This window comes from Blennius ocellaris, assembly GCF_963422515.1.
Source record: "Blennius ocellaris genome assembly, chromosome: 19".
Classification (NCBI taxonomy): domain Eukaryota; kingdom Metazoa; phylum Chordata; class Actinopteri; order Blenniiformes; family Blenniidae; genus Blennius; species Blennius ocellaris.
Genome location: NC_137668.1, coordinates 14,691,783 through 14,703,337, shown reverse-complemented (window position 1 = coordinate 14,703,337; position 11,555 = coordinate 14,691,783). Strand labels below are relative to the sequence as shown.

Here is an 11,555-nt window from a genome sequence, read left to right as displayed (position 1 = left end):
AGAAAGTTTATTTGATCCAGTAATGTTTTTGAAGGCCACAGTCTGCATGTTATGACTCTGCTGCCATCTGTTGGGAAAATTAACACCAGTTTTCCATTCAAATAATTCCCCTTATAACTGTTATTTATTCCACACAGTGCAAAAAAAAATACCATAAGATAACTGAATGTTTTTTTTTAATCTATCTTCACATTCAAACTGCAGAAAATCGTATAAAAATCTTGATCAACAAAAATAGAGGTCCATGATTTGCAGCCACGTATGTATCTTGACTCCAAATCTGACTTTTATCCCCAGGAAGGTTAGCTGTGGACCCGATATGAGTTTATATCTTGGTCAGACGCAGAGTGTTGAGTCGGACGCCCAGAACTGTGGCCCCTGAGGCGTACTGGATCTCTCTGAGGATCCCAGTCCACTTCTTCTCGCTCTCGTTAAACCTGAGAAGGTTAACAGATGGTTTGTCGGACATGATTTTCTCAATTATTTTGGGGGGTAATTTAACCACACTGAACAAATGAAATAGATCATAAATCAACCCATTCGACAATGATTCACCTCCAGATGTCATTCATCTCTTTGGGAACGATCTCGTCACCATCCTCCAGGGGCATCATGCCAAAACCTCCCACAGCGTACAGTGAACCAGCCAAAGACACCAGGCTCAGAGAGCTACGCTCCTGAGGAAACGGCACAAAGTCGGACCACCTGCAACACGCAGACAAGCATATAAAGGCTCTGTGTGGTGAAATACTTCACACTTCAACAGGAAGGATGGTTGATGCTTTTTAGGAGACACTAGTTGCAGCTTTCAACTGAATTCTCACTATTCAGTGGTCAAGAAGCCTCTTTTTTTCTAATAAATGTGCTTTATACAGAGACAATGATCAAACTCGATGACAAAATATTTTCAAAATACATACTAACGCCTCAGATAGCATTCAGTTCAGTGTGGTTTCTTACTTCCTGCATGTGCGCAATTCTGAAATGTGGCAGCAAGAAAACAGGATAGTGTGAACTCACTTGTTGATAGTGATGTCGTACACCTCCACAGACTCTGTCAAGCTGTCATCTGTCACTCCCGCCGCCACATATATTTTATTCTGATGAACTGTGGCTCCGAATAAGGAACGCGCAATCTTCATAGGAGCCAGCTCCTTCCATTCAAACTTCTTTATGTCGTATGCGCACATCTTGTTTAGGCAGCTCCTTTTTACAAAAGTGACAAAAAAGTACCGCAGGTGATTTTTCCAGTCTTTTAATGTGACTTTAATTAACAATCCATTGACATTTAAAGTTGGATCAAGTAATGCATCCTTTAATATCTGAACATAAAGAAGGTCAAATGTTTGCTTATACTCACTTGTCGTCTCCTTTTCCTCCAATCACATACACCACATCGTTGTGGGTTACTGTTGTATGTCCATAAACTGGGTAAGGAAGCGGCTCAGATTCTGTCCACTTAAAGGACCTTTGGATGGTAAAACAAAGGATAGATGTAAATTCATCCGTATTATCCGTGCGTGTCATTTTTGTGCTGTAACATTATGATGACTCTGTACTCACTGTCTGTCGTAGACTAAAACTGAATCCAGTGTGCACTCCTGCTCCTTCAGCTCCTTCCCTCCCACCACAAAGATGGAGTTTCCTGCTTCAGCCAGTCCAAACAGGAAGCGAGGAGACGGGACGGGGGGCATGCCGATCCAGTCGGAGTTCACCGGGTCATACTGAAACCACAAAAGTAATGCATTGGATCAAATATACATAATACAGTACAAAAGCATGGTCTTGTATGGTTTTGTCATGAGTGCATGCTGTTGAGATTGCGTGTTCTTTCATGCCTGCAAATGAATGATTTCTGTGTACTTCAGCATAAAATTGATGTGTATGATGGTCTCTGTGTATGTAGACCCTGCCAACTGGAACTACACTATTTTATTTCATGTTTCCTGGTTGGACCAAGTCATTATGAGTCATTTTGATGATCGTTGTGGTCTGTACTTGTCTAAGGTATCTAAGAATGTATTGGGTTGATATATTTTGCCATTATTGGCAATTTCACATCCCAGGGTCTCTCCTACCTGTAAGAAGTAGGAACCCATTGGATCCTCCTTGTTCTGCTCATCAATGAAAAGCCCTCCTGCCACAAAGATCTGGTTTTCTTTGGTCGCCAGGCTGATGTGGTTCTTCGGAACCTGTGAGGAAAGACACGCCGCAAAGCAGTCGTTCCCCGTCGGGTCGTAGGCCACAGCGCCTGTGTCGTTCACCATCAGTATCAAGTCCCTGCCAAACATGCCAAATCGCATGTTGTCGTTTAGGATTCCCGGGAGAAGGCCTTCTTCCTCCCCCTTGTCTTCACTCTCGCCATCTTTTTCCGCTTCACTCTCCTCCTTCTTGGTTTTGCTTTTCTTGACCTCCGGCATTTTCCCAGCATGAGCGTCCCGAACCAACTGAAGTTTCTGCTGCAACTCGGGATTGAACGAGATCAGTTTGTGTTTCTCCACTTTCTCCGTCAGATAACCCTCAGAAACCAGAAGCAATCGAACACAATCGAGCAAACTCAGCAGCTCTTTCTCTCGGCCCTCTGTGTCCCAGGACACCCAGTTCATCAACGCCTCAAACACGGCCTCCTCCGTCTCCACATTCAGATTGTCATTGACCAAAATGGCTGCGAGCTCACTGGGGAGCAGCTGGAAGAATTCCTCATCTCTAGAGATGAGCTTGAAGTGCTCGCATGCGTAGTTTCGGGCAGTCATGGCCAACCTGGCGCAGTCCAGCATCAAGCCGAGCCGGTAGATTGCAAGACAGTTACTGAGGCTCAGGCGTTTTTGTAGGAAAGACACACAGACGGTGAAAATTGATGGTATCTGGTACACATTAGCCACAGCAAAGATGTCCTGGACGTTCTGCTCCGTCACGTTAATCTTGGAGGTGTACAGGTACTTCAGGACGAGCCCCATGACCCCAGGCTCCACGTCCTCCAGGACGATCTCTTTCTTTTTGCTTTCTTCCAGGTCGGACAGAAAGATCGTACGGAAGTACGAACTGCAGGCACAGAGAACCAGCCGGTGGCAGGGAAACTCTTTGTCTTTGATTTTCAGTACACAGTCCACCAGCTTGTCGTTCTCCAGCAGGTCACACAGGCCGTCCTGGAGCAGAGTCTGCTGGTACAGCCTCGGCTCGTCCATGGGGTTTATAGGCAGAGCCATCGTTCCTGGCAGGAGGAGTCTGAAGAGCCTTTCCGGGGCTGCAAGTCAGGCAAAGGTAGATCGTCCTCGCAGCAGAGCGTTTTTCGTTCGGAGCCTGGAAAGAGGATTGAGAAGCACTGCCACTCTCCACACTAAGCGAGCCAGCCCACTTCCTCAGCTGTCCTGACCCTTCAACCGAGCTCCGACTGGGAGGATATTTATAGGAGTGGGTGCTCGGTGTGGAGCTATGGGCTTTATTCTGGAACATGAAATGCAATATCCACGCCTCTACCCTCCACCCCTTCAACTCCACCCCAATCCGGGAAAATCCACCTACTGTCACCCAACTGATACATTGCATCAGGAGGGATACATCTATCATGAGTCACGGAGGCTTCTGTGACAGAATCACACAGACAGCTTCTTATTTTGTTGTATTACAACACATGAGTGATATTTACTTGCCTGTTAAAACAGGTTTGGGTAACAAAAAGCACCTAAAAACTGTTTTAACTCGCCACCAGCTCAAGGTTCTACAGCTTCCCTCATAAATTAGCATTCCTTCTGGATAGGGACAGGGTTAGGGTCACAAAATGGTTGATTCAGGTCGAGTGGGGAATGAATCTACGGCCAAACAGTAGAGCAGTAATTTCAACTCTTGCCTTATAGTGACATCCATGGTTTGGGTCTAGGTTGACTGTGTGGAGTTTGCATGTTCTCCCCTTATGTGTGCGTTTCACCGCAGACACCAGTTTCTTCCCACAAATCAAAAATAGGCATTTAAGATTAATTTGTAGGTGAGAACAGCCGACCAGTCCAGGAGGAACTCTGCCTTTATCATCAGTTAGCTGGGATCTAAAGAAATACCCATATAGGGATCAAATATTTTTTTTCAAAAATCTGAACTTATATAATCTGAAGTCAGTTTGAACCCAAACTCAACACCACCATTATGATATTTCACCAATTCACAACAATGTCATATATAACAAGTACCAAATTGTTTTCATGTCACTAAATATCTTACCCTGTCAGAGTTCAGGCAGAGATTCACCAGAGGTGTGACGTGTCCATTACTCAGTGTTAAAAGTGTTAAAAGCATCATGCTGCTGATGTCACACAGCAGAAATATTTCACAGCGTCAATGACAAGATTGCACCCCGACTCATGAAGTGAAAAAAAACAACAAAAAAAACTTTACCCACATTCAAACATATGAAAGATCATAAAGTCTCCACTCAACAAGATATTTTGGATAAATGTTTGCAATTTATTTCTGCATCAACTTGATCACAGATGTGAGGAAAAATCACACTTTTTTTCACATTTTCTTTTTCTCATTACCAGTGTACGGCTTCACTTCACAACACATTAATCATTAGTAAATGTTTTGCATTAAGGTGTGTATTTTCCTTTTGGTATAAATACTGTTCAATTTATTTACAGAAAATGTGCTTTTCCACCCAGAATTCACGTTAGAAAACCTGGACTCGGCCGTTACATCCTTCAGTCTATGACGAAGCCCAAGCTAATAAATATTTACTCTGCTTTTTCTTTGCTGGGATCTGAAGCCAGCTGAGAAGCAGCCGCCGTGGTAGCTGTGGAGGCAAGCGGGCTGGTGGTGGCGCCATTTGTGGGCGGGACGGGAGGAAGAGGATCCGGGTCGTCGATCAGCGCCTGTTTCCTCTCTCGCTCCTTGATCACTTGAACCAGACAGTAGGTCACAAACATGGCGATGATGGTCGTTATGGGGAAGCCTGGGAAGATAAATTAATTGTTTAGAGAGTTGATAAGTAATTAAACTGTGTTCAAATTGTTAAGCAAAAAAAAAACAACCTTTGAGCAGCAGCCGTTTGGCAACCAACTTGGCAAAGTCCAAACTGTTCAAGGCCAGGATGTTGTACAACACGATGCTCCAGAAGTTAAATGTGTTGAAAATGGCTCTGATGCGACGGGACATTGCTTCAGATATCGAGACCTGTAATTAGAGCATCATCAACAAAACAATTGGCTCTCGACATGAAGCTCTTCCGTTAAATGCAACAGCAGCCCACGTAAAACAAACCTCGAATGAGGAAAATGGCTCCAGAGAGAAGAATTTGGACATCCAAAGCTCAAAGTTGAGACCAAAACAGTTGAAGAAAGCCCAGATCAGGACCACCTCACAGGGTCCCAACCAAAGGATGGTGACGCCAAAGGTGCACAGTGAAGCCACCAGCTCCTCCACTACATTGTCGTGCTTCCCACCCAGGTGATCGTAAACATACCTGCAGATATATATCAGATTAGCACCTCCATCCACGTCTGGCAAGAATTAACCAGGTTTTGGACACCGTGGCTTTTCTGAGTCACTCACTTGCACAGCCAGTCGTTGATCCCTCTGTCGAAATGGCTAAAAACATTTAAAAGAATAAATAAATCATGACATTAACAGGAGAACTTCATGCCATATTCCCACAGTAGTGGTTTGAGGATCTAAGCAGCCAAGATGAAAAATATTTGTCACCAATTTCACTTTCTAAAAAAAACCCTCCTGACAAGAGAATCACATTACAAAGCAGCACGAAATTTGCTCACGTTTCAGCAAACATGTAAAGCATAGTGATGCATTTTGGGGGTTTGGGCGGGTCGAGGTGATCCAGTCTGGACACGGTGTTTATGACTCCGAACATCACAGCTGCTTTCACCCAGTCGTACACCAGGTTGAAGTAAGCCAGTCCCACTGGAAGGAAATGTGTTCGTTAACTTGTTCAGAAATTACCGTCGTCGTTAAATGGCAAAAGTGCCGTTAACTGGACAGCGCCGCTCACCCAGAGCCCAGTCCGAGACGTGTCTGAGCAGCTTCATGTCGCCGGGGATGGTGAGGATGTACATGAAGTGGAAGAGGACGTCCACCACCACGATGACTCCGAGGTGGATGGCGCCCTGCAGGCTGATGTTCCACATCTCCCTCTCCTTCCTCGTCAGCTCAGACCTGTTGACCTGCAGAGGGCAGCAAGCGCAAGCATTGATGACAGAAAAGAGCCCCGGAGTCTAAACTAAACAGACTATGAGTTTATCTTTTAATAAATGATGTATTGAAATGAAAAGTTAAATTGTTTTGTCAGTTATTCCTACATTCATAAGATTTGAACTGAAACATTTTCGACACTTAATATTATGATTATAGTAACTGTGGCATCTTGTTAGATGGGGAAAAAAATAGGGGGGGGAAAGCCTGAATAAATCCTTGTTTTTGTGTAGTAAAGCTATATTTTATGTATTATAGATTAGGTAACTATAGGAAATTAAAACTTTTCCATTGTATTATAAATGTTTTCAGATGCCCCTGCATAATGGTGATTTCCCATCTGATGCTCAAAACAATGAATAGATTAAGCGCTAATGTATCACAAAATTATATTTGTTTTGGTGTATTAATTATCTTGAGTCAATTAAAAATGACTATAATATTTAGATATGTTGGCCATTATTTCTCTTCCATTTTAAACAGTGGCAGTTCTTTCAGTTAAAATCCAAAAAATTACCTTATATAAACCTACTCTGAAACACAAAAACAGGAGGCAGGAACGCATTTTAATGACAACAATCCATTTGAACTTACTTGAACATAAAACTTATCAAAGGTCATGATGGGCCCGAAATAGAAGAAAGGGAGGTAGAAGTTGTACTTGAGCAGCTCCAGGATGTTGTAGTTTCCATCCTTCCGGTCGCAGTTCTCCAGAGCAAAGCTGATGCAGCGCATGATCGTAAAGCCGCAACCTCCGTAGAAGAGCACGTGACGCAGCTCAAACTCCCCCTCAACAAATTCTGCCTATACATGGAAAGCAAAAAAATAAAAAATAGACAGCGAATTAAGAAAAGGAAAAGTGGTGAATTTCATGCTGCTTGATGAAGCCGTTTACCTGCCAGGACACAAAGGGTTCACACTTGAATGTTGCCAGGGTACAAAGACCGGTGACAAAGCAAAGCCAGCGGATTTTCACCAAGGAGATACTGTAGAGGAGGATGCAGTGGGACAGGATGAGGGTGACGTAGGTCCAGCCCATACTGGTCCACACAGCCAGCAGACCATACGCCATATACACCAGGGACAAGTACTGTGGGGAGGAAGCAAATCGCACTGTCAGGCCACAATTTCATCCCAGCAGCAAGGAGAAAAGTGTTTATAATCCCTCTAAAAGTCAGTGGAGCGATGAAGCTTGTGTCTTTCCACCTGGTCTCATTCATCATCTGCCGCGTGGCCGATGTTATATAAAGCTACTGTGCAACAGTGTAAAAATAAACTTCCAACAAAGACGATCTCAGATGTCACTAAATATTCATAACAACACAATACAGCGGGAGATAAATTCACTCAAGACGAGCCAACTGTTTCTGTAATCTCATTTCAAAGTGGCTAAATGTTTCCTCGGGTCGTTAATCATGGCGGTGGATATCGGCGCGGTCCTTCACATCCTGTACTCCATTACTCTTCCCACAACCGTTCAGTGAGCAGAATCAATCAGCACCTGTGGCGCCAGCATGGAGCAGATCTTAGCAAAGAGCACGTGACCGGAGAGAGCAAACAGGATGTGTTCCCTGAAGGTGGAAAACCACATCATCCACTCGTAGTCAGCCGTGTCCTGCAGACCAGAGAGAGAAACAATAAAGAGACATTTGTGCATTTATTGATTAAAAGAAGTAAAAAATAAATAAAAAAAAGTATTAAAACACTCTTACCATTCTCCTCCCAAAGTAGTACCATCCTGGCTTCACGCTGGTCTTGAATGTTTTTCTGTTGACATTGGCTGAAAGGCAGGAGGAATTCAATCTTAACTGACAGTGACTAGTAGTCATTATTGATAAACACAAAAATTTACACATTTTGTTTTAGTCCACACAAATATTTGCACTTGAGATAATTTTATGTTTGTCGTCAACATTTTTTCCAACATGAACCTTTTGTTCCACAGACAGTGAGATAAATACGGGCCCAACAGAGAGCCTATTTTCTCTTCCTGCTCTGTGGTATTAATACCGACATCTGATCTGCTGCACGTACTCTGAATAGCTGCAACTCTTCACCCTCACACAGAGCCGCCGCTCCCGTACGTTGTCTTGTATCACAGTACAGGGTTTACCTGAACATTAATGGGAAATGTAATATTCACTGTACATTTATTTGTTCAAATAGATGAATAAATTATAAATAAAAAGCCATAAGGCTGTGTCCATAATAGTTGATAGTGGGAGCATTTGACATTTCCCGTAGAGTTCAGATTTTTTTTTCAACAAAATATAACATTTATAACTGCATGGAATTGTTTTTATTGATACGACACAAGTACAGCAGTCCAAATAATTAACGTCTCAACGATCCTAATCTTTTGAGATGCACCTGCTCATGGCTGATAGCCAAATCAAAAGTTTTAATATTTGACTAATAAATGTAAAAATATTTGCTGGTGACAGCTTCTCTGAAATGTTTGTGTGGATGAAGTTTGGATTTGCATTGTGTTAATGTGCGATTTTTAAAATGTGCCTATTATCTATTCATAAATTAAATGAAACCCACACTTTACACAGTAAAAATTATATTCTTGTCAACATTTAAAAGGGCACAATTTTTATAAGTAGATTGAATTTTAACTCATGTTTAGATTGTCAAACTGAGTTATGGAAAATGTGTTATTTACATCAAGAGAAATTGATTTTTAAAGCAGCAAAACCTATTTGGCGCATGGTCGATCACTATAAAACCTCACATTAAGCAAAGTAAAGGTGAAAAGAGGTGAAATAAAAATGCCCATAATGAAATCGACCCAAAATCCTCTAAGGGTCAGGCTCGGAATGAATGATGAACTTTTATTGCAAACAAAATAAGTGAATTCCTCTATGGTGTTAAACCAAGTAATCAAAGTTTAACAAATTAGACGATCTTATTGTCCTCTGTATTGATGGAAGCCTCTCCTATACTCACAACTAGAGACTTCTAAGACCCAGCTGGCAGCCCAGGACATGGCCAGACACAGCACCACGTTGTAGAAATACAGCTCATACTTGGGAAGAGCAGCTTTGATTCCCATTGTGGTGCAGACAGGAGACAAGAGCTCTGGAGGCTCCTGAAAGAAAAAAAGACAACACAGGATTCACTCCTGAAGAGAAAAAAAAACCCTTATCAACTAAACAACCAATGAGAATCCGGTTGTTCACCCTCACATCCTCTTTTCTGATTCTTATCCTACTTTTTTTTTTTTTAATCTTAAGTGAAGGCAGGAGACATTTTGGGCACCAATCAATAGATTATCCTGAACCAGCAATTGTCGATTTAAATGCAATATCCTCTCAGTGTTTGGATAAAACACTTTTATTTTTACTAACTTGTCCAGTCAACTGTGATGTGAACATGGTAGGTAAATACCAAGACTTTCTGTGATACTGCAAATACTGACAAGAAGCAAACACTATGTGACAATTAACTATTTAACTCCCACTGGATTTCAAGAGGATGTACTTATCCACATATATGCGTAAATGCTGTCGACATGACGTTGGACTGTGTGACACGTGGTGAAATGTCAGAAACAGGTGAATAAATTAATTTCATACCTTTGATGGAGGAAACTCTCATGAACAGCTCCTACCCACAGTATGAGCCTCCCTTAAGTCCGCGGCCTTGCAACAGTCGCTCACATAACATCGAGTAAATTACTGAAAGTCGCTGCGTCTCGAGACTTTATAAAATGTGCGTCTGGTGCGAAATCAGCGAGCTGGCCAGGTGAGTGCGCACTGAGCATGCGCACACTGGCTTACTTTACCAACAGGTGTACCTAAATATATAAGAATACGATATAAACTTTTCATTTTGAATCGTGGCAAAACATTAAAAGCACGCCGATCCCGATACATGTTGAGGTTACTGAGCCAAAACATGAAGTTGTGATGTTGTGGGAGGAGGCAGGAGCTCTGCAAGGCTGGTTTTACAACATTACTGAAAAATAAACAAAAGAGCAAATAACCGCTGTCACTTTTACATATTTACATAATTGGGCCACTCCTATCGACGCGTACAGTATCAGAAGATACCGGAATGCCTCACACTGTCATCATTGCTTATTGCATAACTTTTTCGTGAATTCATTCCTTTGTTTTTTGTTTTTTCTTAGTGATGTAAAATAAATGTTTAATGATTTCTTTACTTATTGTAAAATAATTGATAAACACAAATGATCATTCGATGTCTATTTCTAGCATGATTGTTTCCTGTAACGTGGAGGGATCTATATACCCTGACACTTCAATAAGAAAATAAGTTCGACACTTACATCAGTGTGCAGTTTTGATTATTAATCCAACTTACTGCTGTGCATATTTTCAAAAAGTGCTTTAAGTCGAGGTCGATAGTTGTTTTACTTATTGAAGGTTATTTTAAAATGTGGACATTGCTTTGAGTGGTGGAGGAAATATGAACCTAATGCAACTCAATTATCCATATCCAAATACAAGAGGAGCTGCATTAAAGTTAATCATGTTCATCAAGTAAATGTTACATGGCTCCTTACAGACCTTCAAATATAATCATTGTAACTTATAATATTGTCACCACTCTCAATAATAATGCCTGGTTTACTCTTAATGCATGCAGGCGTTAAATATTTTGGCTCCCAACAAGCAAAAATTGATTTCTTCAGCCTGGCTTATTGGATACATATATTTTATTTGCGAGAGAACGAAAAGAGGACAGCAGACTGTCCGATCACAATTAAGAGAGGTAAAAATACCAACAAAGTGCAGCTGTCTGCTATTTTTATCCCATCATTTTCTCACCAGTGGATTTGTGCGCCTTCTATTCACATTGAACGCAGCAAACCGATTGCATTTCATCACAAAGACAGAAAGACAAGCTTCTTTTTTTTCTGTTTGCACGCTGAATTAAACACCTAATGAAGGTTTCTCCATGTTTTCTCTGCACAATGTGAGTGAGAGATGCCTGCTGTTCAAATGCCACACCGTCACGCGCCTGCAGCACCTGTTGTGATACTGACCTTGAACGCAGCAGTTGTGAGCCTGAAGAAGTTGCTCAAAAAAATCTTTTCAGTTTCTTGAAAATTAAAAAAAAAAAGAAAGATAGACTCAAGCTAAAATGTCACATTAATGAAATTGACATTGAAGAGGAAATGTAAACTTTGACATCTGCTGTGGCTCCACAGGCTGGGCTGACTCCCTCTGACTCCCTGAGGGAGCTGCCACCGGTTAAAGGTGACATGATGTATTTATACTTTGACCACTGAGACAGAGGGGGGCGGAACAGGAGGCCTGCTAAATCAGTATAATAGACTATAAGCCACACCACGTTAGGAGGTCATCAAGGTTTCCTTTCTTGGTATT

The 11,555-nt window shown here is 41.9% G+C and overlaps 2 protein-coding genes across 2 annotated transcripts; both read right to left on the bottom strand.

The window, feature by feature from the left end:
• Window position 1: 1 nt before the first annotated feature.
• Window positions 2–3,363, bottom strand: klhl40b (kelch-like family member 40b). Its single transcript, XM_080514997.1, has 6 exons — window positions 2,079–3,363; window positions 1,564–1,724; window positions 1,361–1,468; window positions 1,021–1,206; window positions 556–705; window positions 2–437 (listed from the first exon to the last, which is right to left on the bottom strand). Exons 1-6 carry the CDS (start codon window positions 3,204–3,206, stop codon window positions 326–328), a joined length of 1,845 nt encoding a protein of 614 aa, XP_080371123.1. The 5' UTR covers window positions 3,207–3,363; the 3' UTR covers window positions 2–325.
• Window positions 3,364–4,432: 1,069 nt separating this feature from the next.
• Window positions 4,433–11,406, bottom strand: hhatlb (hedgehog acyltransferase like, b). The gene is made up of 12 exons (XM_080514674.1): window positions 11,213–11,406; window positions 9,148–9,289; window positions 7,908–7,975; window positions 7,697–7,810; window positions 7,091–7,285; window positions 6,790–6,999; window positions 5,996–6,167; window positions 5,763–5,907; window positions 5,542–5,577; window positions 5,251–5,452; window positions 5,022–5,163; window positions 4,433–4,942 (listed from the first exon to the last, which is right to left on the bottom strand). Exons 2-12 carry the CDS (start codon window positions 9,251–9,253, stop codon window positions 4,725–4,727), a joined length of 1,608 nt encoding a protein of 535 aa, XP_080370800.1. The 5' UTR covers window positions 9,254–9,289; window positions 11,213–11,406; the 3' UTR covers window positions 4,433–4,724.
• Window positions 11,407–11,555: the final 149 nt, after the last annotated feature.

What these genes read in the sequence shown, in the direction of transcription:
- klhl40b (XM_080514997.1), bottom strand. Translation starts at nt 3,206, where the DNA reads ATGGCTCTGCCTATAAACCCCATGGACGAGCCGAGGCTGTACCAGCAG. An exon ending in TGGGTTCCTACTTCTTACAG is followed by an intron (nt 1,725 to 2,078) that starts GTAGGAGAGACC and finishes TTGTGGTTTCAG; the next exon opens with TATGACCCGGTGAACTCCGA. An exon ending in GTTTTAGTCTACGACAGACA is followed by an intron (nt 1,469 to 1,563) that starts GTGAGTACAGAG and finishes TACCATCCAAAG; the next exon opens with GTCCTTTAAGTGGACAGAAT.
- hhatlb (XM_080514674.1), bottom strand. Translation starts at nt 9,253, where the DNA reads ATGGGAATCAAAGCTGCTCTTCCCAAGTATGAGCTGTATTTCTACAAC. An exon ending in GGTCTTAGAAGTCTCTAGTT is followed by an intron (nt 7,976 to 9,147) that starts GTGAGTATAGGA and finishes CCTGCCTTTCAG; the next exon opens with CCAATGTCAACAGAAAAACA. An exon ending in CGTCTCGGACTGGGCTCTGG is followed by an intron (nt 5,908 to 5,995) that starts GTGAGCGGCGCT and finishes ATTTCCTTCCAG; the next exon opens with TGGGACTGGCTTACTTCAAC.